The sequence below is a fragment of the Chinchilla lanigera genome, unplaced genomic scaffold (genome assembly GCF_000276665.1).
Source record: "Chinchilla lanigera isolate Chin_1 unplaced genomic scaffold, ChiLan1.0 scaffold00066, whole genome shotgun sequence".
Classification (NCBI taxonomy): domain Eukaryota; kingdom Metazoa; phylum Chordata; class Mammalia; order Rodentia; family Chinchillidae; genus Chinchilla; species Chinchilla lanigera.
In genome coordinates, this window is record NW_004955467.1 from 9,158,936 (window position 1) to 9,180,487 (window position 21,552).

Genomic DNA, 21,552 nt, shown 5'->3' on the forward strand with positions numbered 1-21,552 from the left:
CAAGTACATGGGCCCTTTTGAGGGAAATTTCTTTGCCTGTCCTGTCAGTATTAACTCTAAAAAGTGCTATCTTGTGAAAATCTAGGAATCTAGAATCATTAATTAGTATTCCTTCTGGTTGGGAGGGCACTGTCCCTTCCAAAGCCTTGAAGTTGAGTGTGTGTGTGTGTAGTGTACTGGGGATTGAACCCAAAGACTTTACACTAAGCTAGATCCCCAGGCCTTTTTTATTTTTTATTTTCAAATGGGGTCTCATGAAATCATTAAAGTTGCCCAGGCCAGGCTCAAACTTGTGATCCTACTGCCTCAGCCTCCCAGAGTGTGGTGGGATTACACGCATGTGCCACCGCACCTAGCTGAAACTGAATTTCTTGACATCACCATCCCTTCTTTGCCCTCTATCCCATCATGGACACCTCTACTGGCCTTCTGGATTCTCAGCAATTTGATGTTGTCAAAGCACTTTTTGAGATGTGGCTGCACAGCCTCTGGGTTGCGGGACTGGCCCAGAATCTCCAGCAGGTCATCATTGGACAAGAAGTAGAAACGGGGGAAAATGTGCCGCTTGGTCTCTAAATACATATCCAGAGACTTTTGAATATCTTCCAAGATTGTGTTCATTTCTATCAATGTATCCAAAAGGCCTGAAAAAAAAAAAAGCAATGAATGACATTTGATGGCCTTTCATCATTGCCCTGAGAAGATCCACAGTCTAAGCTCTATCCACTTTGCCAGCTCTTGATAGTTGGGGTTCCGATTGCATAAGGGTTTTAAAAGCAGAAAAGTATCCTCATTCCCCTATCATGCTTATCCCATTCTGTTGATTCATTATGAGTTATGCATTACAGCTATTATAATGCTATAGCTTCTACATTAATTATGCATCATATGATTTTACCAATTTAACTCCCATCAGTCCTCACAGTCCTGCTCCACCTAAAAATTTAGGATTATGCTGGTCAATCCAAGAGCTTCTGAAAATGGAGACTGTTTTGCATTTACACAATCCAACAGGTTGTCATTAGATTTAAGCACATATCATACGCACTCAATGGAAGAAGTCTAGGGCCGAGGAGATAGCTCAGCGGCATGGCACCTGCCTGGCAAGTGCAAGGTCCTGAGTTTGATTCCCGATACCAAAAAAAAAAAAAAAGTCTACACCCATTGGAATCACCTGTGTCCCTCACACCTAGTGAAAGGGGCACCAGACTGGGATCCAGAAGATCACCGCTCTGGCAGTTCTTACACTTACTAGCATGTCAATTAACCTTGTTGAGTTTCAACCTCTTTTTTCAGTAAAATGGCCATAAGGTCTATCTCAAAAAAACAATTCGAGCTGGGTGTGGTGGTGCATGCCTGCAATCTCAGCACTCAGGAGGCTGAGGCAGGAGGACCGCTGTGAGCTCAAGGCCAGCCTGAGCTATGTAGTGAATCTAGGTCAGCCTGAACTACAAAAAAAAAAAAAAAAAAAAAAATTCAAGATATTAAACAAAGAGCTGAACATATAGCTTAGTGGTAGAGAAACAGGTACACATACGATATTAAACAAAATGTATTCACACTTTTGCATTCCCAGTAATCTTAGTTTCCTTCTAGCCTATACTCTATGTCTTAGTTCTTGATTGGTTTTTCCTTTCTAGCCTGATGCTCTGAGTATGGACCCTGAAGCGACCTTCTTGCCTTCCAGTATGTACACAGTCAATAGCTGCTGCAGCCTTTGCGTAACCACCTGAGTGATCACTCCCTGGAAATCACAGAAGGAGCCAGTAGCCACGGACCAGGTGGGTTTGTTCTATGCGTTCAATGACACGATCATTGTTTTTATGGCTTTGCTTATAAATTACTCCAAAATATAATTTTGTTAACTATTTCCATGGGGGCGGTATTGAAACAGGGTCTCACTACATAGTTCACGCTGTCCTTGAATTCACTGTGTAGCCCTAGCCTGCATCAAACTTGGGTTGATCCTCTCGCCTCAGCCTCCTGGGCACTGCAATTACAGGCATGGGCCACCATGCCCAACTTGTCAGGTTTTGAACTCAAGGCTGTCTGATTCCATATCCTGTAACCATTATGTAACATTCTATTCACATAATTGTTGAATTTAATTTACTAAACTATTTTTAATGCTTAGAGAAGGCAGCGGTGACAGGAAGTGTTATGATAGCGAGGTAAAGAGTCAGTCTTTTTATAAATGAAGCATGTGGCCATGGCCTCACATATGTGTAGAACCAACTGAGGAGCCTATGTTGGGGCAAAAGCCAGAGCTCTAACCTGGGTAGTGGGTGCTCTGGAGGGCATTGTTGTTCTTATTCATTCGGTCCATAATGGCTTTCCAGTTATTGTTGACCTGGTCAAATAAGGCTGACTCATTGGGTAGCTGTTTGCGGATGTCCTCTCCTAGAAAGATATTCTGCAGGGCAAATGATTGGTATGAGAGATGCTTCCCACACTCTCTCCCCACTTTGCCTCTTGCTCCCAAACCAGGTAGGACAATTGAGTAGAAGACGCAGAACACTAGAAACTAACAGTCCAATGCCCAAGTTCTAGGAAGAAAGTGGGTATTGGACGTTAGGTTGCTGGGGCCAAGAAAAAACTAGAAGGAGAATCTGAGAAAACAAACACTAACAGAGACGGACGTAAGGTAATAACTAAGGGTCAGACAGCTGAGGCATAGATAGACTTTTGAGAGCTGGGACAATGAGCCTGGTATCAGGGCGAATAAACAGGTTCTGATCACACACAGAGTAAAGGCGGAAGGTAGGAAGGGCTTGGGTGCTGAGTCCTGACCTCCAGGTACATCCACTGACGCTGCACGGTGAGCACCATCTCAATAACCTCCAAAATGAGGGAGAGACAGCGTTCCCAGTGGTCCACATCCTTCTCAAAGGCCTTGACAAAGCGTGATGCCTTCATGGTCGACAGAGCTACCTGGTTATCTTCCAATGCCTGGAATATCTCTTCTGTACCTCTGGAGCACAAGAGATCAATGAAACAGTCCATGCCTATCTGCCAAACTTTGATCCCCGCTCTACAGCCCTGCTCACGTGGCCTTCCCCTCTCCTGGAACTCCAGGTCTCTACCTTAGCCGGTGATGGCCCTTATCTTTGTAGGGTACTATGTCTAGCTGAGTCACATCCCAGGTCTTGGCAATGTTCTGTAATGCCTGTGAAGAGAAATTGGGGGACAGAGCATCCAGTAACTAGCCCCAGGGGAGGAGGAACTGGGAGGTGTCTTCAGATGGATCCATTCCAGTGAGAATGGACAGCTAGAAGCCTTAAGAAGGCTTAGGAAGTGGGGAGGACGGACAAAGACGGTGTCATACCACTTCTATAGCCAGCTCTTTGGTTGCTGAGGCAGAGATCTCTCCAATTTTCTCTACATGCTGATCCATTCCAAGCTCCACAATCTGCTCCAAGGTAAAGCTTTCAGATTCCTGATCAAATTCCCGCTGGATTTCATCCCTGACCTGGTCCCAGTGCCTATAATCAGGAACAAGAAATCTGATCAGGAGGCTACATACCAGGCCCTAAAAAGCATCAACATCATTCCCAGTGCCTGAGGGGTGTTGTTCAGTACAGTGTTTGCCGATGTGAAGTCCTGGATTCTACTTCCAGTGCTCCCCCAAAATATCACTTCCTGAGCTTCTTCCCATTGGGACACTGTGATGACATTAGTGCTCCCAATGGGACCCTATAATCCTGGGTATTATTAATTCATGATTCAACACATTTTACTAAATAGCCCCTAAGGTGCAATCTTAGGCACCTTGGGGAATACAAAGACTGACGTGACTCCCTCCAGGAGCTGGTTCTCTGGAGAGAATTTAGGCAGGTGTGCGTACAGAACACTCAATGAACTGTCGCAGGTTTGCTATGGATCATGCACTAGGCCACATGCCTTACATGAAATGTCACATTTAATTCTCACAACCACTCCTTAGATAAGGAAATATTATTATTTTATTTACGGATGAGGAACCTGAAGCTTAGACAGGTTAATAACTTAAGCAAATAAAGGGGTTAAGCTATACTTAATCACTGCCACTTAAGAGGTGAAATGCTGCCAAATACATTATACTGGAGGCAATGCAAAAAAAATTTATTTGCCCCTAAATGGGTAGATAATAACTAAAACACCACTCAATGCCTCCTCTATCATATAAATTCCAGATCCAGTAAAAGAGTTAAATTTGAAAACCAGAATTAGAGGAAAGAATGTATTTGCAATTTTGGAGTAGGAAAGGTCTTTTTAAACAAGGCACAAAAGCAAAAGCCCCTTTGGTTGCATCAAAATAAAACCTTCCGTATGACAAAAGACATAAGGCTTAGCTTATAAAGTAGGAGGACACAGGGGGAGGCCCCAGGGAAGAGGGCAGAGAACAGAGTCAGCCAGTCTGGATAACCCAGAACTGTACAAGAAGCAGAGGGCAGCATCAGGCTTCACTATCGACACCTGCACCACCACGTTCACAGCTAGTAGCCAGGATGTGGATAGAATGAATGAACCTAAATGTCCATCAGGCAATGAATGGATAAAGAAATGCAGTATTTACGCACAATGGAAAACTATTTCCTCTTTCTTTCCTTTTTTTAGACAGGGTTTTGCTATGCAGTTGAGGTTGGCCTTGAACTCACTTTGTAGCTCAGGCTGCTCGAATTTACAGCGATCCCCCTGCTTCAGCCTCCCAAATGCTGGCATTATAGGAATGTGCCACCACACCCAGCATATTTCATCTTTAAAAAGAAGGAAATCCTGTCATTTGTAACAAGAGGGATGAACCTAGAGGATTTTATGTTAAGCAAAGCGCAGGAGGACAAATACCAGATTACCTCACTTATATGAACAATCTTAAAAGGTCAAATTCACAGAAGCTGAGAGAATGGTGGTTACTGAGGCTGGGGATTGGAAGGAGGATTGGGAAACATTGCTCAAGGGTACAGAGTTTCAGTTTCCCATGAGGAATACATGTAAGAGATCTACGGTACAACCTGGTGACTATAACAATGTGTTAAATGCTTGAAAATCGCTAAGTCTACATTTTAAATGTTCTCATCACAATAAAAAAGCGTATGAGGTAACGTGTATGTTAATTGGTTCAACTGAGCCATTCCACAATGAACGAATATTTTGAAACATCATGGCGTACATTATAAATATATGCAATTTTTGTCAATTAAAAAATAAAAGCCAGGCACAGTGGCATATGCCTGTTATCCCAGCTACCGAAGGTTGCAATAGGAGGATCCAGCCTTGCCAACTTTGCAAGACCTTGTCTCAAAATAAAAAAATAAAAAGACCAGGTGATCTAGCTCAGTGGTGAGTGCCTCGCATCTCGAGGCCCCGGATTTGATCCCCCATTGTGCAATAAGTAGCTAAATAAATATATAAAAATTAATTTTTTAGAAGGGGGAAAAAGATGTATGTTTGAGGACGAAGAGAAAGGAAAAGCTGTGGTTGCTCGAAATGGAAAGCAGGAATAACCAAGAGGTGACATTGAGGGGCAGAACGGTGACCCCCTAGGGGACCCAGGAGCAGCCTCACCTCTCCCTGAGGGCAGGGTTCCGCAGGTCTGAGATGAGAGGCATGGTTCTCTTGAACTGCTCTATTTTGGATCGAGTGGTTTCAATAATTTCCCAGTTTCGGTCCTGAGCAAAAGTGGGAGTCATCAGAAGACCCAGCCAGGGCCGCCCTTCCTCAGTGGGCACCTCCTCTGCCTCCTCGCCCTGTCTCAGCACACCTTATACTCTTTGGCTAGTCTTGTGAGGCGACGAAACAGCCCGTGCGCCATGGTCTCCATGGCCTCCGTCTGCAGAGTCAGGAAGCGCCCTGTCTTCCACTGGTTCCAGTTCTCCTCCCAGTCCCGAGTGATCTCCCATACTTGCTGCAACGCATCGAGCTCCTGCCAGGCCGAGAGCAAAGGTACGCTAGGGGAAGGGGCACCTGCCCTCTTCCTCCCGACAGCCGCTGAGTCCTCTGCTCTGCTCCTCCAGCTACCAGCGCCACCTCCCTTCTCATTTTCCTCTTCACTCTTCGTTCAGAAGGGCTCATCAAATACTAAGCATGTGAAAAGAGCCTCAGCATCATTAGTCATTAGGGAAATGCAAATTAAGACCTCAGTGAGATATCACTTCACACCCACTGGGATGGCTAAAACCAAAAAAAAAAAAAAAAAAAAAAATTTTTTTTTTTAAGAGGGAAATAGTGTTGGCAAGGATACGGGGAAAAATAGGAACCCTTGTACATTGCTAGTGGGAATATAAAATGGTGCAGCTGCTGAGGAAAATAGCTTGGCAGTGCCTCAAAAATTTAAACATAGTTACCATATGATCCAGAAATTCTACTGCTGGCTTCCCACAAGAATTAGAAACAGGTGTTCAAACAAACACGAGTACACGCATGTTCCTAGCAGGACTACTCACTACAGCTGAAAGGCAAAAACAACCCAAATGCCCATCAGCTGATGAATGGATGGACAAAATGTGGTAAACACGAACCACAGAATATTATTCAGCCATAAAAAGGAAGGAAGTGCTGACACAACATGGGTGAATCTTGGCACTATGCTAAGTGAAAGAAATCAGAGATGAAAGTGCCAGCCCATATTGTATGGTTCCTTTTATATGAAAGGTTTGGAATGGGCAGATTCACAAACATGGAGAACAGATTTGTAATTGTAATTGACAGGTGTGGAAAGGGGAGGGTTAGGGAGTGGCTGCTAGTGGGTATATGATCTCCTTTGGGGTAATACAATTTTTTGGAACTAGACAGAGGTGACGGCTGCATGGCATTGCGAGTATACTAAATGCCACTGAATTGTTCACTTTAAAATAATCTTGTTAGGTGAATTTTATCTCAATTAAAAAAAAAAAAAAGCTGCTCATGAGCTCATTTTCCTGGTACCAGGTGTCTCTGCAGTGCCTTAGGAACAGATCTCCTGTCCCCTGCCCCTTATCCCTGGTTCCCACAGGGTCTGGCTCAGCACACCACCTTCTCCAGGTTCTGGAGATCTTTGGAGGCCGGCTGCTCGATCTTGAAGATGCCCAGGTTGGAGCGGAGAGTGTTCTCTTCCTCCCGCAGAGCCATCAGCATGGCCCGCATCTGCGCGATCTGATCCAGGGCGGCGGCGTGGCCCACGGTGCTGATGAAGGGGCCTGGGGGAGATCAGAGGGCAGCTGAGTTTCCCCTTGAGTCCATGGTCCCTCAGAGCACGGTCCTGGCTCTCCTATTTCTTTGCAGGCAAATTGCTTCTCCCCTCACATGAGAGTGTGAAGGGAGCTCAGTAAGAGGAATGTGCCCAGAGAGCACTGGAGAAAACTACTAAATGTTGCGGAAGAGCCGGCTGCAGACGGAACACAGGAGCATGGTGTAAGAACGCCGCAGATGTGGCCAGCGTTGCTGCCTTCCAACCAAAACCCTGCCGCGCGGGCGGGCGAGCTCCTGTTTTGTCCCCGACAGAAGCCCTGGGGGCCACTGCCCCTTGCCACCCCACCACTGTCCTTGCTCCTCCCATCCTGCGCTGACCTTCCCAGGACACAGGCGTGGCACACAGGGTCTCAAGGCAAAAGGAGGGGGAGAGGCGGACCAGGGAGTACCTTTTGATTCAAAATCTTCCAGCAGGTTGTGCGCTTTCTTCTTAAAGTCATCAGCAGAGACAATAAGGCCTGTCTTGAATTTCTCTTTGTGTTTCTTCAGCATTTGTTCACTGTCCAGCAGAATTTGTTGGAAGGTGACCCACTCCCCATTGAGTCTGTCCAGCATTTCCAGTACCTGGGGATGCCAGAGAGGGAAGGATGCAGATGATGCATCTGCAGGAGTCTGTCCTTCTCACCAATGCTGCGTTGTGTGTGTGTGTGTGTGTGTGTGTGTGTGTGTGTGTGTTGCTGAGAATGGACCTCCATGCCTTATGCTTGCTAAGCAAACAAGTGCTCTTGCTTCTAAAGACTCTTCTGATCCACAGTCCAGAGTCTTAGATAAGCTTTTCGGTTTGGGGGTATTTTTTTTTTTTGCAGAGGGGCAGACAGGATTGCCCAAGCTGGCCTTGCACTCCCGGGCTCAAGTGATCCTCCCACCTCAGGCTCCTGAGTAGCTAGGACCAGAGGTACAGGCCACCAACTGGCTCACAGATGAGCTTTTCATGTACAACAAGGCCCCCAAGAAATTAAGCCGTGAGTTGCTGGGGTTAAAAGAAATCCAGAAGCTGACCGGAAATACCATTTGAGTCAACTTTCCCTCTCAAGGGCTTCAGAATCTTGAGCCTTCTCCCCTTATCAGTCCTCTGTACTACCCCCGGACAGCACCAGGACCCCCCCCAATCTGAGGCTGCTGATATGGGCCCGACTCAGGTGGACCAAACACCACCAGGACTCACCTCGTCCGGAACTGGAACTTCATACTTCTCCAGAATGGTGAACTGTTCATGGATGGGAGGGATCTGGGTCTCCATATTGGGCAAATCATGCTGAAGGGTATCCATAAGCTGCAAACTGACCCCCAGTTCCTCCAGTGTCTGGGGAGGGCGGCTGATTCTAAAGGTGGGCAGAGAGAACGCTGTAGGTAGAAAGCTTAGGGCCTGCCCTGGCCACCCCGCCCGCTCCAGCCGAACCCTACTTCTCTCCGTTCTCCTTCAGGTAGTTGTGCAGCTCCAGCAGGTGCTTCGCTGCCATCTCCTTGAGCAGAGTTGTGAACTTGTTCTGCCACTCATTGCAGTGCTGCACCAGGGAGAATTTGAGGTGCGAACAATCCAGCAGCACAAACTGGATGTTGAGGACCGTCTCTTCCTTCTGCACATTGTTAGCCACCTCTGTATAGCTGTAAGGGCCCCAGAACCCCACTAGCATGATCATCCTTAGTTGACATGCCCCTGCCTGACGCTGGCTCACATCCCCACTTCCTTCCACCCAGACCTGTGCAGTTGCTCTAGAGGGTTCTACTCCTAGAGGGTGTGTCCTGCACCAACCCATCCCCAAAAGACAGCTAGGACCATGTTAATTTCCCAACTGCTGGCTAGAAAAGAGTGATCACATGCCTTTCCTTGGCATTCAAGGCCTTAGAGTTTCATAGGTCTAGACTGAGCTCATACTGTGCTGCTTCTTAGCTCTGGGACCTCCGCCAGGTGTTCCATTTTAAGAGACAGGGTCTCTATTGCTCAGGCTGGCCCCAAATTCCTAGGCCCAAGCGATCCTCCTGCCTTAGTATCCCAAGTAGCTGGGATTCGGGATGCATGCCCATCTCTGCCTGCTGAACTACCACACATTTTGTAAGGCACAGCCCTAAGATGACTTCTTTCATGAAGCTATTCCTTGTGCCTCTGGTTGGACCTTCTTTCTTTCTGCTATACTGTGAATTTGATTTTTATTTATTTATGGTTTTTGAGACAGGGTCTTGAACTCACTATGCAGCCTAGGCTGGAACTCAGAGCAATCTTGAACTCATAGCAATCCTCCTGCTTCAGCCTTCTGAGTGCTGGGATTACAGGCATGTGCCACCACACCCAGTTTATACTGTGGATTTTATTTGTTTTGCTTTTTCTTTTTTTGAGACAGAGTCTTGCTATGTAGTTCAGGTTGGTGTTAAATTCACTATGTGGCCCAAGCTGGCTTCAAACTCACAGCAATCCTCTTGCCTCAGCCACCCAAGTGCTGGGATTATAGATGTACACCACCACACTTGGCTATTGTGGATTTTAAATATCCCTAAAGTTGATGTTATTGGGAGGCGGTGGGAACTTTAACAGATAGAGCCTACTGGGAGGCTTTCCAGTCATTGGATACATGTTCTTGAAGGGGATAGTGTGCCCTTGGGCCCCTCTTTCAGCATCAGCCATGAAGTTTATGGCATTACTCTCAACATCATGTGTCTCCACAAGTCCAAAGCAATGAAGTAAATTGGTCATGGGCTACAACTTCCAAAACTGTGAGCTAAAACAAACCCTCTCTCACTATAAGTGATTACCCTAGTTATTTGTTACAGTAACAGAAAGCTGACTAATAAACTTTCCATTGAACTGCTTTGGTACCTTGTGTGTCTTTATCATAGCATGCATCACACTGAAGCTTGTATAATAAGTATGATACAGTCGTTTAGAATTTACAACATGCTTTCCTGTATATTTAGTAATCTCACAATGTCCTGAGGTAGGTTATATAATATGTGTTTCCCAAGAAAGAGGCCCAGAGAATATAAGAAACCTGCCTAAGATTGCACAGTGAGTTAGGTGGTAGAGTTGGGACCCAAGCCTTCTTAAGCCACCACAGTGACTGCTGCCAACAATACCTTTATCTTCCTTACTATACTATAGCCCATGGAGGTAGAGGGAATTTGTTCATTTCTTTCTCTCTTTTTTTTAACTCTTCATGCCCTATTGGACAATCACATTGAATGAATGAATGAATGAATGAATGGTAGAGCAATCTAGGGGCATGAAAAGCTGCCAGTTAAGATCAGAATTTAAGAATCATCTTCAGTTTCATTCTAGGCTGCCTGTTTGCATCTTTCAGATCTCTAGCATTTCTTCTTTTCTGAAGGAACTGTGCTGTCCTCCCCTAAACAATGACTTTTCCTTAAACCTAGCTCAGCTCTTCCAAAATCTCTACCCTTGAGAAACAAAATCCCAGCACCCTCAGTCCTTCTGTTTTCCTGTAGCAGAGGGCACATGATGTCTGCACTGCCCCACCCCAGCCTGCTGCCTGGAGTTCCTCCCCCAGTTACAGTACTTCCACGTCTCTTCAGGACTCCTGCACCCACCCTGCCACTCACCGGGCAATGTCAGCATCAAAAGAAGAGACAGGGGGGTTGAGGCGCTGATAGCGACGGATGAAGGAGTCCTTGTTGATCTCCCAGATTTCCCGGTACATGTCCCAGGTCTTGAGGTAGTTCTGCAGCAGGCTTGCATTGTTGGTCATGCCGCTGCTGATCTGGGCCTGGATCTTCTTGATGTCCTCATCTCGCTCTTCAGAAGACACAGATTCTTCTCACTGATGTCCACCCCCACCCAAGCTCCAGCCAAGCCCCGGGGCACTGCCCCGACCCTCCACTCCAACATCAGTTCTTCAAAGAAGTACCCCTAAAACCTGAGCCTTAGAAGGCAAAGGGGGAGGCCATAAGTGAAGGTATAACTCCATCTCTTCCCCAGGCTCAGAGGCTTCTCCTGTGGGCATCGAGGCCTCTTCTAGCCCACCTCCAGTATCAAACTTGTCTTTAGTCACCACCAGCCCCAGTGCCCAGATTTCATGAAATTAGTCACTTAATCTCAAGTCCCACTGATGCCCCTGCTCCCTTCCCAAGTCTGGCCCCGAGCTGGTTTCCCACTGGCCAAGGAGAAGCTCACCCAGTACAACTGGAAACAGCCCTGGTCTCACCTCCCAGCTCTGCCCAGCCTTTGATAGCCCTGTACACTGTGCCCTCCCCACTGCCCACTCACCCACAATTGTATGGATGGGCTCCCGCTGCACCTTGCGCTTGATAAGGATATCAGGAAGATGGCGGAAGACAGAGATGGTAGAAATAAGGTGACTGCCAATGTCATTGACCACACCTGCCAGAGTCTGCTGGGTGGGTGAGAATTCCACCTGTGGGGAGCACAGTGGAGATGGCCTTAGCATATACTACAGAGGGGACAAAGCTCAGGACTGGCAAGGCTGAACCCGTCAGGACCAGCTCTGGGGGCCATTGCAGAGAGTCAAGGACAAGAACCAAGTTCAGGGACTGAGGGAAACTAATGAATGAGGCGTGCTATTTTTGGCCTGTTGGGGCCACAGTAGTTCTCACCTGAGCCCCACCTCCCTGAACATCGGTCTGCAAAATGACAAGAACTCGGAAAAGTGGGTTTGGAGTAGTCTTCCCATCCCCGTTGATGGCCTTGGACAGTTCCAGCAGTGACCACTTCACATTCAGGCGCAAGGCGTCCTCCATCATGTGATCCAGGCGAATCGTGTACAGCATCCACTGCTGCTGAATCTGGTGGGAAAGGGGGATGAGAGAGAAGCCCTGAGGGAAGGCAGGGAAGGCCCTGAAATGAGAATCAGTGACTGTGAAGGGACAAGCTGCTTAAACAGAAAGGCAGGACACTAGTACTGAGGAGGAGGTTTGACTGGCTGGCTGCATCCAGGACTAGAAAAGGATGACTAAGAAACACAGAGCAGGGGAAGAGAATGGCCCGCTGGGACCAGGGACAAAGGTTTTATCCAACACTGAGCTCTAGGCAACAGACCCCTACCTCAGGGCCATCATTCTTGAAGACTTCGTAGGAGTTGGTCAGGATGTTTACCACATCCTGGTGTAGTTTCATCAACTTCTGCTGTACAGCTTCCCGATGTTCTCTTTGGTCTTCCTCAAACTCCAGGTCCCTGTACACCCGTTTGCCGCTAATGCGAACCAGCAGTGTTTCTGACATCTCCTGGGCCCGCCAGCCAATGGTCAGAGTGGAGGCCTTGAAATCGTTCACAATCATCTGCACCTAGAGTCAGACCCCACCGTGGTTCACAGTCGGCCACCTTCTATGAACTAGCACATCTTCCACTGAATTGTCCTGGCACCTTGGATCTCAGATCTTGAATCTTCTTCCCATGAGGGGGTTTCACACCCCACAGACTTGATCCTTTCCTCCCCCTCCCTTCCAGCTAGAGTTGCTAACATAGAGAAGTCCTTTCCCAACATACTTTACTTCTTTTACGCTACCCCCAAGTCTCTCTGCCATCACCCAAGACTCATGTGTCGGTTACCCACTTTTATCAGCCTTGCAGGCCTCAGGGTCTATTGGCCATGGCCCACCTTGCTGGCATGTATGCGGCACTCTGTGATGAAGAAGGCGCTGGCCCCCTTCAAGGCCCAATTCAGCTTCTTGAGGCCAGGATGGATCTTCTTATCCAGGAATCGGATACGCTCTTTGAATAGGGCCTGTTCATCTGGGGACAGCATGCCAATAATCCTGTGTATAAGAGAGGACTGTTAGCTGATGGGGACAAACTCTGAAGACCTCTCAACACCAGCAAACTGGATGGGGGAATCTGAAAGTTCAATTCTAAACCAGTGTTTTCAAAAGAGACTTCCTGTGATAGTAGAAATGTTCTAAAACGTGCACTGTCCAAAATGGTAGGCACTAGTCACAGGTGGCTATAGAGCACTGGAAATGTGGCCTTTGCCAGTGGGCACACTTGTTTTTACATTTTAATGAACTAATTTAAATGGAAATAGCCACATGTGGCTGGAGGCTACCTCACCGAACACAGTAGCTCTAAATATTCAAACAAGACAACTTGTTCCATCCCCTTGGACTTTCACTGAGCTGGACTGAGACACTTACCTGCTCTGGTCTGAGTCCCCTCTCCCCAAATCCCTACGTTGAAACCCTCACTTCCAAGGCAATAGTGTCAGGCATTGGGCCTCTAGGAAATGATTAGGTCACGAGGGCTAACCACTCATGAAAGGAATTAGGGCCTTGATAAAGTAGGCCTGAGAAAGCTCCTGCCTCCTTCTACATGTGAGGACACAGCAGCAAGTGGCCATCAATGAACCAGGAAAGGAGTCCTTACCAGAAACTAAATGTACCTGGATCTTTGACTTCCAAGCATCCAGAACCAGAATTATAAATTTCTGTTGTCATCAGCCACCCAATCTATGGTATTTTGTTACAGCAACCTGAATTTACCAAGCTAGTACCTAACCCAGAACAAAGCCACACTCTGGAGATGGTAGCAGGAGTTGAGAGACCAGGGGGTGGGATGGCATGGGGGCATCCCGGCCTTGGTTCAATGAACCTGATGTCGTCTTAAGCCGATAATACTAACACCACCCAGCTTCATTCCCAAAGAAGGGCCTCATGGGGTGGGAGAAGACCTGGTTGCTCTCTTCTCTACAGCTAGAAGATGAAACTACAAGGGACAGAAATAATAATAGGGCCATAAGAGACACTACGGGGAAACTTTTTTTATATAGACAAAATATAATAAAGGACAGAAACTTTAGGGAATGGACAGCATCACAGGGTAGACAAAACAAAGAGGAAGAACAAAACCGCGTCCAGAAGGGCGACAGGGAGCCTGGAGCCCTACCTGTTGTAGTCTCGAGCAACAAGCAGCAGATTCTCCCTCAGGATGCGCAAATCCTCAGCTCGCTCAGCTACGTTCACCACATAATGGGGAATCTCAAATAGCAGCCGTTCCCAGTAGTCAATCTCCACGAAGAGAACCAAAAGGGACCTGGAGAGACAGAAAAGCAGAGCTGTGGAGGGACCTGTTCAAGGGGACAAACTAGAGCCAGCAGGGCAACGAGGAGTGTGTGGCTGGGAAGCAGAGGGGCATTCAGAGGTAGAGAATGCAACAGAACTTCCAGGTGACAAAGGCGACCAGAGACAGTTGTATTTGCTCCTGCCCACACCACCTGAGCAAAAGGAAAGGGGATTTGTGCGCTTAAGGCATGAGCTCACAGGTATAAGGAGGCAACAAATGAGTCCTGGAAGTTGACAAACAGACGGGTAAGGACCAGAAGGGAAAGAATAAGTTAAGGACCAGAAGGGAAAGAATAAGTTAAAGAATAAGCAGTGGAGACAGCTGAGAAACCACCCAGACTCTCTAAGATGCAGGTGGCTTCAGAGAAGTCTCTAGAAGCAGGGTGAAGATGGGGCTCAAGCTGAAGCGCTGTGGAGCTGTGTCCCTCCTCTACTCCGCACAGTCAAGCAAGCATCTTCTCCTCACCCCAGCAATGCACTGGTGGTCTATGGTCTGATACAGCAGTACAAACAGGGGGCTTTTGGACTGAGGACCCCAGGCTGAGCTGGAGGAGAGAGTAATGTACTGAGAGCAGGGGTATTACATGGCCAGACACATGCTGAATGTTGAGACTCCAGTCTTTGTTCCCACCAGCAACCCACATGCTGGCAGGGACCTAGGCTTCCTGGGGTGAGTTTGGAAGATGCTTTTCTGTGGCCTCGGACTAGCTTAAGAGGAGAATCCTAAAGGTGATGACCTCAGGACCCCCCAAAAAAACAGCCCACCTAAACAACTCTGCAGCAAGCCCGACAAGTGCTACCTACCCGACTCAGAACTTCCAGTCAGCTTTGAGATCCCTTCCTTAAATACGAACCAATGATCATAAAACATCGTTCCCTGCCTCTCTTAGTACCAAGGCTGGAAGCCAAAATAAACAAGCAACTAGAAAGAAACAAAAGGATGGATTGCTCAACCCAAATAGAAAAACCAACAAAACTGTCACTAACATCCTGAGAAAAATAAGAGACATGAAAAGCATCCGTGAAGGAAGAATAAGATGCTTCAGAAAGGAACACTAGAAGAGCTTTTGAAAGTTAGAAATGATAGTAGAAACATTTAAAAATCAAAAGAAAGACATAAAATAAAATCAGCAGAAATCTCTCCAAAGGTAGAGAAAAACACACAGAAGTGGAAGGCAGAAGGGACTTCATAGGGAAGAAAAAGAATAGAAAATATTCCATTAATAATTTTATATTAGCTGGCTGTGGCAGCACACGCCTATAACCCTAGCACATGAGAGGCGGAGCCAGGAGGATCTCTGTGAGTTGGGGGCCAGCCGGGGCTACAGAGTGAAACTCTGCCTTAACAAATAAATAAATCAATCCCGCCAACTTTTACGCTGATAATGTGTGGGAATGGTAATATTTTGTGATTGCTGGGTTCAATATTAAAATAGATTTTCCTTGTTTCTTTTTCCTTTTTTAAAAGACATATCGCAGATTTCTCACTGCACATACAATCCTCATCCCAAGTGTTCTTTGCCTCCAGTGACCTTTCTCCTTCTTCCATTCTAGGTGCTACTCCCCCACCACACCCCAGAATGCATTCGTAGCTCATCTGTATCTGAAGCCGTGGGGCAGGCACCTGCTCCTGAGCCTGGCTTCCTCCCCGCCACTCCCACACCTCCTCACGGTCTCTCAGCGCACCTGTGCTCCGACCTCCGGTGGACATCCTAGGCCCTGTTCTTTCTTCCTGCCTCACAGTGCCTTCTCACTTTCACTTTGTGCTCCACGGGCTCTGCTGTCTGTCTGTCTGTCTGTGTCTGTCTTTTTTTCCTTACTGACGCTGGTGATTGAACCCAGGGTCTCAGACATGCTAAGCACCTGCATCCTCCACAGCGCTACACCCCGAGCCCTTCGCCTCTTCTCACCAACCCTCACTCTTAGGTCTCCTTATCAGTGTCAACCATCTAACCCAAACCCCAAACTCTGCTCAAACCCAAGCTGAGTAACGCTGGAGAAAGTCACAGGCGCAGGTCAGCACCACTGTGCCCTGCTCTCCCTCCTTCCACCTTCAAGGGACTACTTGCAAATTCTTCCTGAAGCTGGGCTCACCCATTCTCACGGCAGAGGGCCTCACCTCACAGTCACAGAAACAGAAAAAGCCATGGGGAGAACTCATCCACTTCCTGTCACACAATGTGTACACTCAGCTGTCTCCACACCTAGGCTCTTTCCCAGTTACGATAGAATCCCCGCCCCACCCAACGCTAAACGTCTACAGTCTTAGTTTGTAAATAAAAACAGCCCTTCTCCACATTTATCCTGCTAAATAAATGAGGTACCACACTCTGCCTTCCCTTCACACCTGGCCTCCTCTGAAGAACTACCCTAGAAGATTCCCTTCCTGTCCTTTCCTCCCAGTCTCTCTCATCCTCAAAGAGCAGGCTCCTCACTTCCCCCACTATCACCTCTGGAACTCACCAAGCTCGTCAGGGATTCTCACAGCTGAGCCGCAGGGATGCTTCTCAGCACTTTCCCTCCTGCATCTTTCTGTAGGTTCCCGCTTCTTCAAACATGCTTTTCCCCAGCTGTACACCACAGCTCTCCCCTTCTCTGCTCTTCCCGGTCCGTAGCAGCATCCTCGCCTCTCCAGCATCCCCAGGAACCATTCAGCTGGGTCCTGGAGCGCAATCAAGAATCTGCTCTCTTAAATGGCTTTCTTGAGACTTCACAGTCAGTAACTCTCCCTGCATCACATCCTCATCCACTCCAGTGGCTCGAGCCGCCTCTGTAAGCCGATCATGCCCAGACCTACGTGGCTGAGCTCTAGACTTGTTTTTTGTTATTGTTTCTTGTTTCCTGAGACAGAGTCTTGCTATGAATTCACTAGGTAACCCAAGTTGACCTCAAACTCATAGTGATTCTCCTGCCTCAGCTTCCTGAGAGCTGGGATTACAGGTGTACACTACCCATGCCCAGCAGAGCTCTAGACTTGCATGTATATGAAAGGTCTGTCAGATATCACTCCCCCGTGCAGCTCAGAGGCACCTCAAAGTCAGTATGGCCACAGACAATCTTGTCTGGAAATTTGGAGCTCCTTTCTCAGAGAAAAACTACACCCCAGGATCAGCGCTCCAGAAAGACCAGCACACCAGCAACACCACCACACCAGGAAGAGCAGCACCGAGGAAGAGTAGCACCAAGAAGGAGCATCACCAGGAATGAGCAGTACCCCAGGGAGAGCGCAGCACCCTTCTGCCTACACCAGAATCATGTGTCCTGCCTCGGGCTCACTTTCCAACATCCTACAACTACCAGCTCCTTCTGTTTTTCTATTCTGAAGCAAAGTTCAGAAACTCAGATATCTCTAAGGAAAGTGTGACGATAAACAGCAGGTGTCACTTGGCCTCACACTGAGCTCAAGTGTGCGCTCAATCTGAAAAGGCCACAGCCAAGGGCTCCAGGCTGGCCCAGCAGAGCCACATTTTCTGACTTTTCAAGAAAGGCCACAAAGTGGATTTTTACATAAAAGTCTCCTGAATTTTAAGTGTTAACAACGACCTCAACTAAAAATAATGTTGAGGAACATGACTTTGGGGCTGGCAATGTCTATCCTTGACTCAGGTGGTATAGCAAAGATGTTTGCTTTCTGTAGATGTTTGTTAAACTGGTCATATGAGTTTTAAGTACAAATCTGTCTATAATATGTTTCATAAGTTAAATTGTTTTTGGTTTTTTGAGAAAGGGCCACATTACGAGAAGTACCCCAGGGAGAGCAGCAGATGACACTTAGCATCTGAACTCATTAAGTAGCCCAGGCTAGCCTCAAATTCACAGCAATCCTCCTGCCTCAGCCTCCCAAGTGCTAGGATTACAGGCATGCACTATTATGCCTGGCCTAATAAAAATGTTTTTAAGGGAAAAAAATCTATTTTAAACACTAAGATATTTGTAAAAGTGTCTCAGTACAAAATTATAAAAATAAAAACTTTCTAATATAAAACTAGCTACAACCAGTTAGAATTATTATGGAGGAAAAAAGACCAATGATAAAGCATAAAAATAAAATATCAGAAATTATTATATATATGGAGTCCACCAAAAATGTACACATATTTCAGGAAAAAAAATAGTACAGTGTTTTTTCAACAGATTCTGTTCCTCTTGTATAAGGGACCCTAGAGGAGGTTGTGTTTCTCAGAAAACCCACTACACTGCTGGCCCTTAGAGAAGAAATTGAAAATGCATGTGCAGCAATCTCAATAACCAAGGTTACCCAAGCAGCAGTTCACCATACTGATAAATGCCTGGAAGCTAATGGTCATCACTTTGCCCACCTCTTGTAACTGTAGAGGCCTAAAGTAACTTGTATTAATCTCATGATGTCTCAATAAATTTAGTATTACACCATTTATATAAGTTTTTCTTTTCCTGAATTATATACATTTTTTGGCAGAATATATATATATATATATATATATATGGAAATATGGAAATGACATACGTAAAATACAGGACTTACATTGAAAGAAAATGCTAATTTTGGATAGAACAACTAAAAATCATAAAGATATGCATTCTTTTAAAGTTAACCTACAAATTTAACCCAGTCTATAACAATAAAAATAGAAATGGGCTGGGTGTGGTGGCAGATGCCTGTAAACACAGCACTGGGGAGAGGAGGTAGGAGGACTGCCACAAGCTCAAGGCCAGCCTGAGCTATATACTGAATTAAAGCAGCCTGCACTACAAAGCAAGATACTGTCTCAAAAAAAAAAAATGGGACTAAAGTGGGCACCGTGGTGCACACCTGTAATCCCAGCACTGAGGAGGCTGAGGTAGGAGGATCGCTGCGAGTTCAAGGCCAGCCTGGGCTATAAAGTGAGTTCAAGGCCAGCCTGAACTGCATAGTGAAACTCTGTCTCAAAAAGACAAATGGGCAGGGGGACTATTTTTGGAACTAAACAAATTGGTTCAAAAATGGTTATGTGAAATAAATATCAAAAATAGCCAGGAAAATTGAGAAAAGGGGAGTAATGAGGAAAATTAAAACAGTTTAGTTCGTGCACATGAATAAACAGAGATACTAGACCAGAATAGTGAATCCCAAAATAGCGAGATATACTTGGGAATTTGTTATTATGATGATAGCAGCTCAACAAACGCGATCAGGGGATGAGAGATGTAGCTCAGTGGTACAGTGCTTGTTTAGCACACACAAGGCTCTGGGTTTAATCAGCTGCACAGAGAGAGACAGAGATAGAGAGAGAGAGAAACAGAGAGAGAGAGAGAGAGAGAAAGAAAGAAAGAAAGAGAGAGAGAAAGAGAGAGAGAAAGATAGACAGGTAGACAGACAGAGAGACACAGAGATAGACACAGACACAGAGATACAGATATTTGGTCAACCAGCCAGCAATCTGGAAAAAAAAAAAAAAAACCCTAAACTTGAAGCTGTACCTCTGTCCCTACAGCAAAATAAATTTCAAGCAATCTAAATGTAAAAAGTAAAATCATAAAATACCAGAAGAAAATACGGCCTATTCTAAGATAAAAAATATTGAATAAAAACCATTTGATAAATCCTACCTCTGAATTACAAAATACAAAATGCTCCATTGTCTAAAGCTATCCTCATAAAACTATATTCTGAACATGACTGATGTGTTACTTGGAAGGAATATTGAGAGGAAAATTTCACTCTTTTCTGTTCTACAGGCAACATTGGAATTAACAATATAGGAGATAGTATTATATCTCAAACCTTGCAGAAGATCCTATTGTTATCTTCTTTATAGGAGAATAATCTTCTAATAAAGGCAATTATTTTCAGGTGTTCCTCTATTCGTGATACATGTTTTAAGAGACTGTAGAAAAAAGGCAATCTTTTTTCAAACCCAAAACACCTCCACTAATAAGTAGACATTATTTCTGAAATGGTCAAAATTTCTGCAAAGTGAGTAAGCCTCTCACAAACACAAACAAGCCACGGATCACCAGACATGAAGAAGAGCCTCTAGCTAGGCAGTCACACACACCTGTAATCTCTGCTACACGGGGAGCTGAGACTGGAAGGTTGGGAGTTCAAGCCCAGCCTAAACAATGTAAGGAGATCTCACCTCAAAAAAAAGCTTCCAAAGTAAAAGAGAAAGGCCAGAGTCAAGAAAAATTTGACCTTAGAATTCCAAACCCAGGCAAATGTCCAGCAAACAGAGAGCAGAAGATAGTTATTGTCAATCATGCAAGAACTTTCAAATTTTAATTCCTCTTAAAGAAAAGCTGCACTCTACCAAAACAAAGGCATAAACCAAGAAACACAAAGAGAAAATAGAAAATCAAACTAGAGGGTCAGGGTTGTAGGTCAGCGTAGAACACTTATTTAGCATGTGAGAGGCCCTAGGTTTGATCCCCAACACCACAGGAAGAAATAAAAAATCAAGGGGATACTCAGAAAGGCCCCAGGATGATATGTCAGTAACAGGCCTTGGAACCAACCAGGAAGACAAAGCAGGAGCTCAGAAGAGGGACAGAGCTGAGAGAACTGTGAAACCAGCAACATATTAATATGTCAGTTGATGAGGAAAAATATTATTCAAAGGGATTTTATTAGTTGATTTGGAAGAAATATTGATAGTGGACAGTGTGCTAACAAAAATAGATCATTATCCATTCAAAAAAGATCAAATATCACACAAACAAGGAAAGAACCATAGTAGCCCTCTAATCCATGTGGGATAGGCTCGAGGGCCCCCACTACGTGCCTGAAACTGAGTAGTACTGAACTCTACATGTACTGTTTTTTCTATACACACACATCTATTGGAAAGTTTAATTAGTAAATTAAGCACAGTATATTAACTACAATAATAATAAAATAGAACAAGTATAATAAACTCTAATGGAAGTTACATGAATGTGGCCTCTCAAAAAAGTCAAGACAATATTTTTGGATTGCTGTTACAGGGAACTACTGTATACAGCATAACTTTACTCAGCTCAGCGGTCAACAATACTAATAGAGTCATAATAAATAAACACCAACTAGCAATCTGACCAAAAATTGTGCTACAACCACATGGGAAGGGAAGAGGGGCTTGAATAAAATGGTGGCATTTCTAGCAGCACAAACGTATTTTGCATGTTCCTCAAGCTGGAGGCTTTGACTTTGTCTCTACTCATAAACATCAAGGCAAAGCTGCTTGGGCAAGCACACTGGCCAACAATGAGCCAAAATACAGTATTTATTTATTTTGCTCAACTGAGCAAGATTTTCAAAATAACTAAAAGGCACAACATTCAATTTGAATCTGTCAATTGAAAGATTTAGACAATACCTTCCTGAGGTG

The 21,552-nt window shown here is 45.6% G+C and overlaps 1 protein-coding gene across 4 annotated transcripts in view; it reads right to left on the reverse strand.

The window, feature by feature from the left end:
* Positions 1–21,552, reverse strand: part of Dnah2 (dynein, axonemal, heavy chain 2) — a 103,853-nt gene that overhangs the window by 51,847 nt on the left and 30,454 nt on the right. For all 4 annotated transcript variants that reach the window (XM_005399458.2, XM_005399455.2, XM_005399456.2 and 1 more), the window contains 17 exons: positions 14,052–14,198; positions 12,772–12,928; positions 12,218–12,457; positions 11,770–11,958; positions 11,423–11,570; positions 10,759–10,951; positions 8,611–8,811; positions 8,372–8,528; positions 7,596–7,770; positions 6,991–7,154; positions 5,741–5,902; positions 5,545–5,648; positions 3,326–3,482; positions 3,084–3,166; positions 2,791–2,971; positions 2,275–2,413; positions 427–644 (listed from right to left, as the gene is read on the reverse strand). In XM_005399458.2, coding sequence (XP_005399515.1) covers positions 427–644; positions 2,275–2,413; positions 2,791–2,971; positions 3,084–3,166; positions 3,326–3,482; positions 5,545–5,648; positions 5,741–5,902; positions 6,991–7,154; positions 7,596–7,770; positions 8,372–8,528; positions 8,611–8,811; positions 10,759–10,951; positions 11,423–11,570; positions 11,770–11,958; positions 12,218–12,457; positions 12,772–12,928; positions 14,052–14,198 — 2,815 coding nt within the window. The remainder of the gene's footprint in view (positions 1–426; positions 645–2,274; positions 2,414–2,790; positions 2,972–3,083; positions 3,167–3,325; positions 3,483–5,544; positions 5,649–5,740; positions 5,903–6,990; positions 7,155–7,595; positions 7,771–8,371; positions 8,529–8,610; positions 8,812–10,758; positions 10,952–11,422; positions 11,571–11,769; positions 11,959–12,217; positions 12,458–12,771; positions 12,929–14,051; positions 14,199–21,552) is intronic.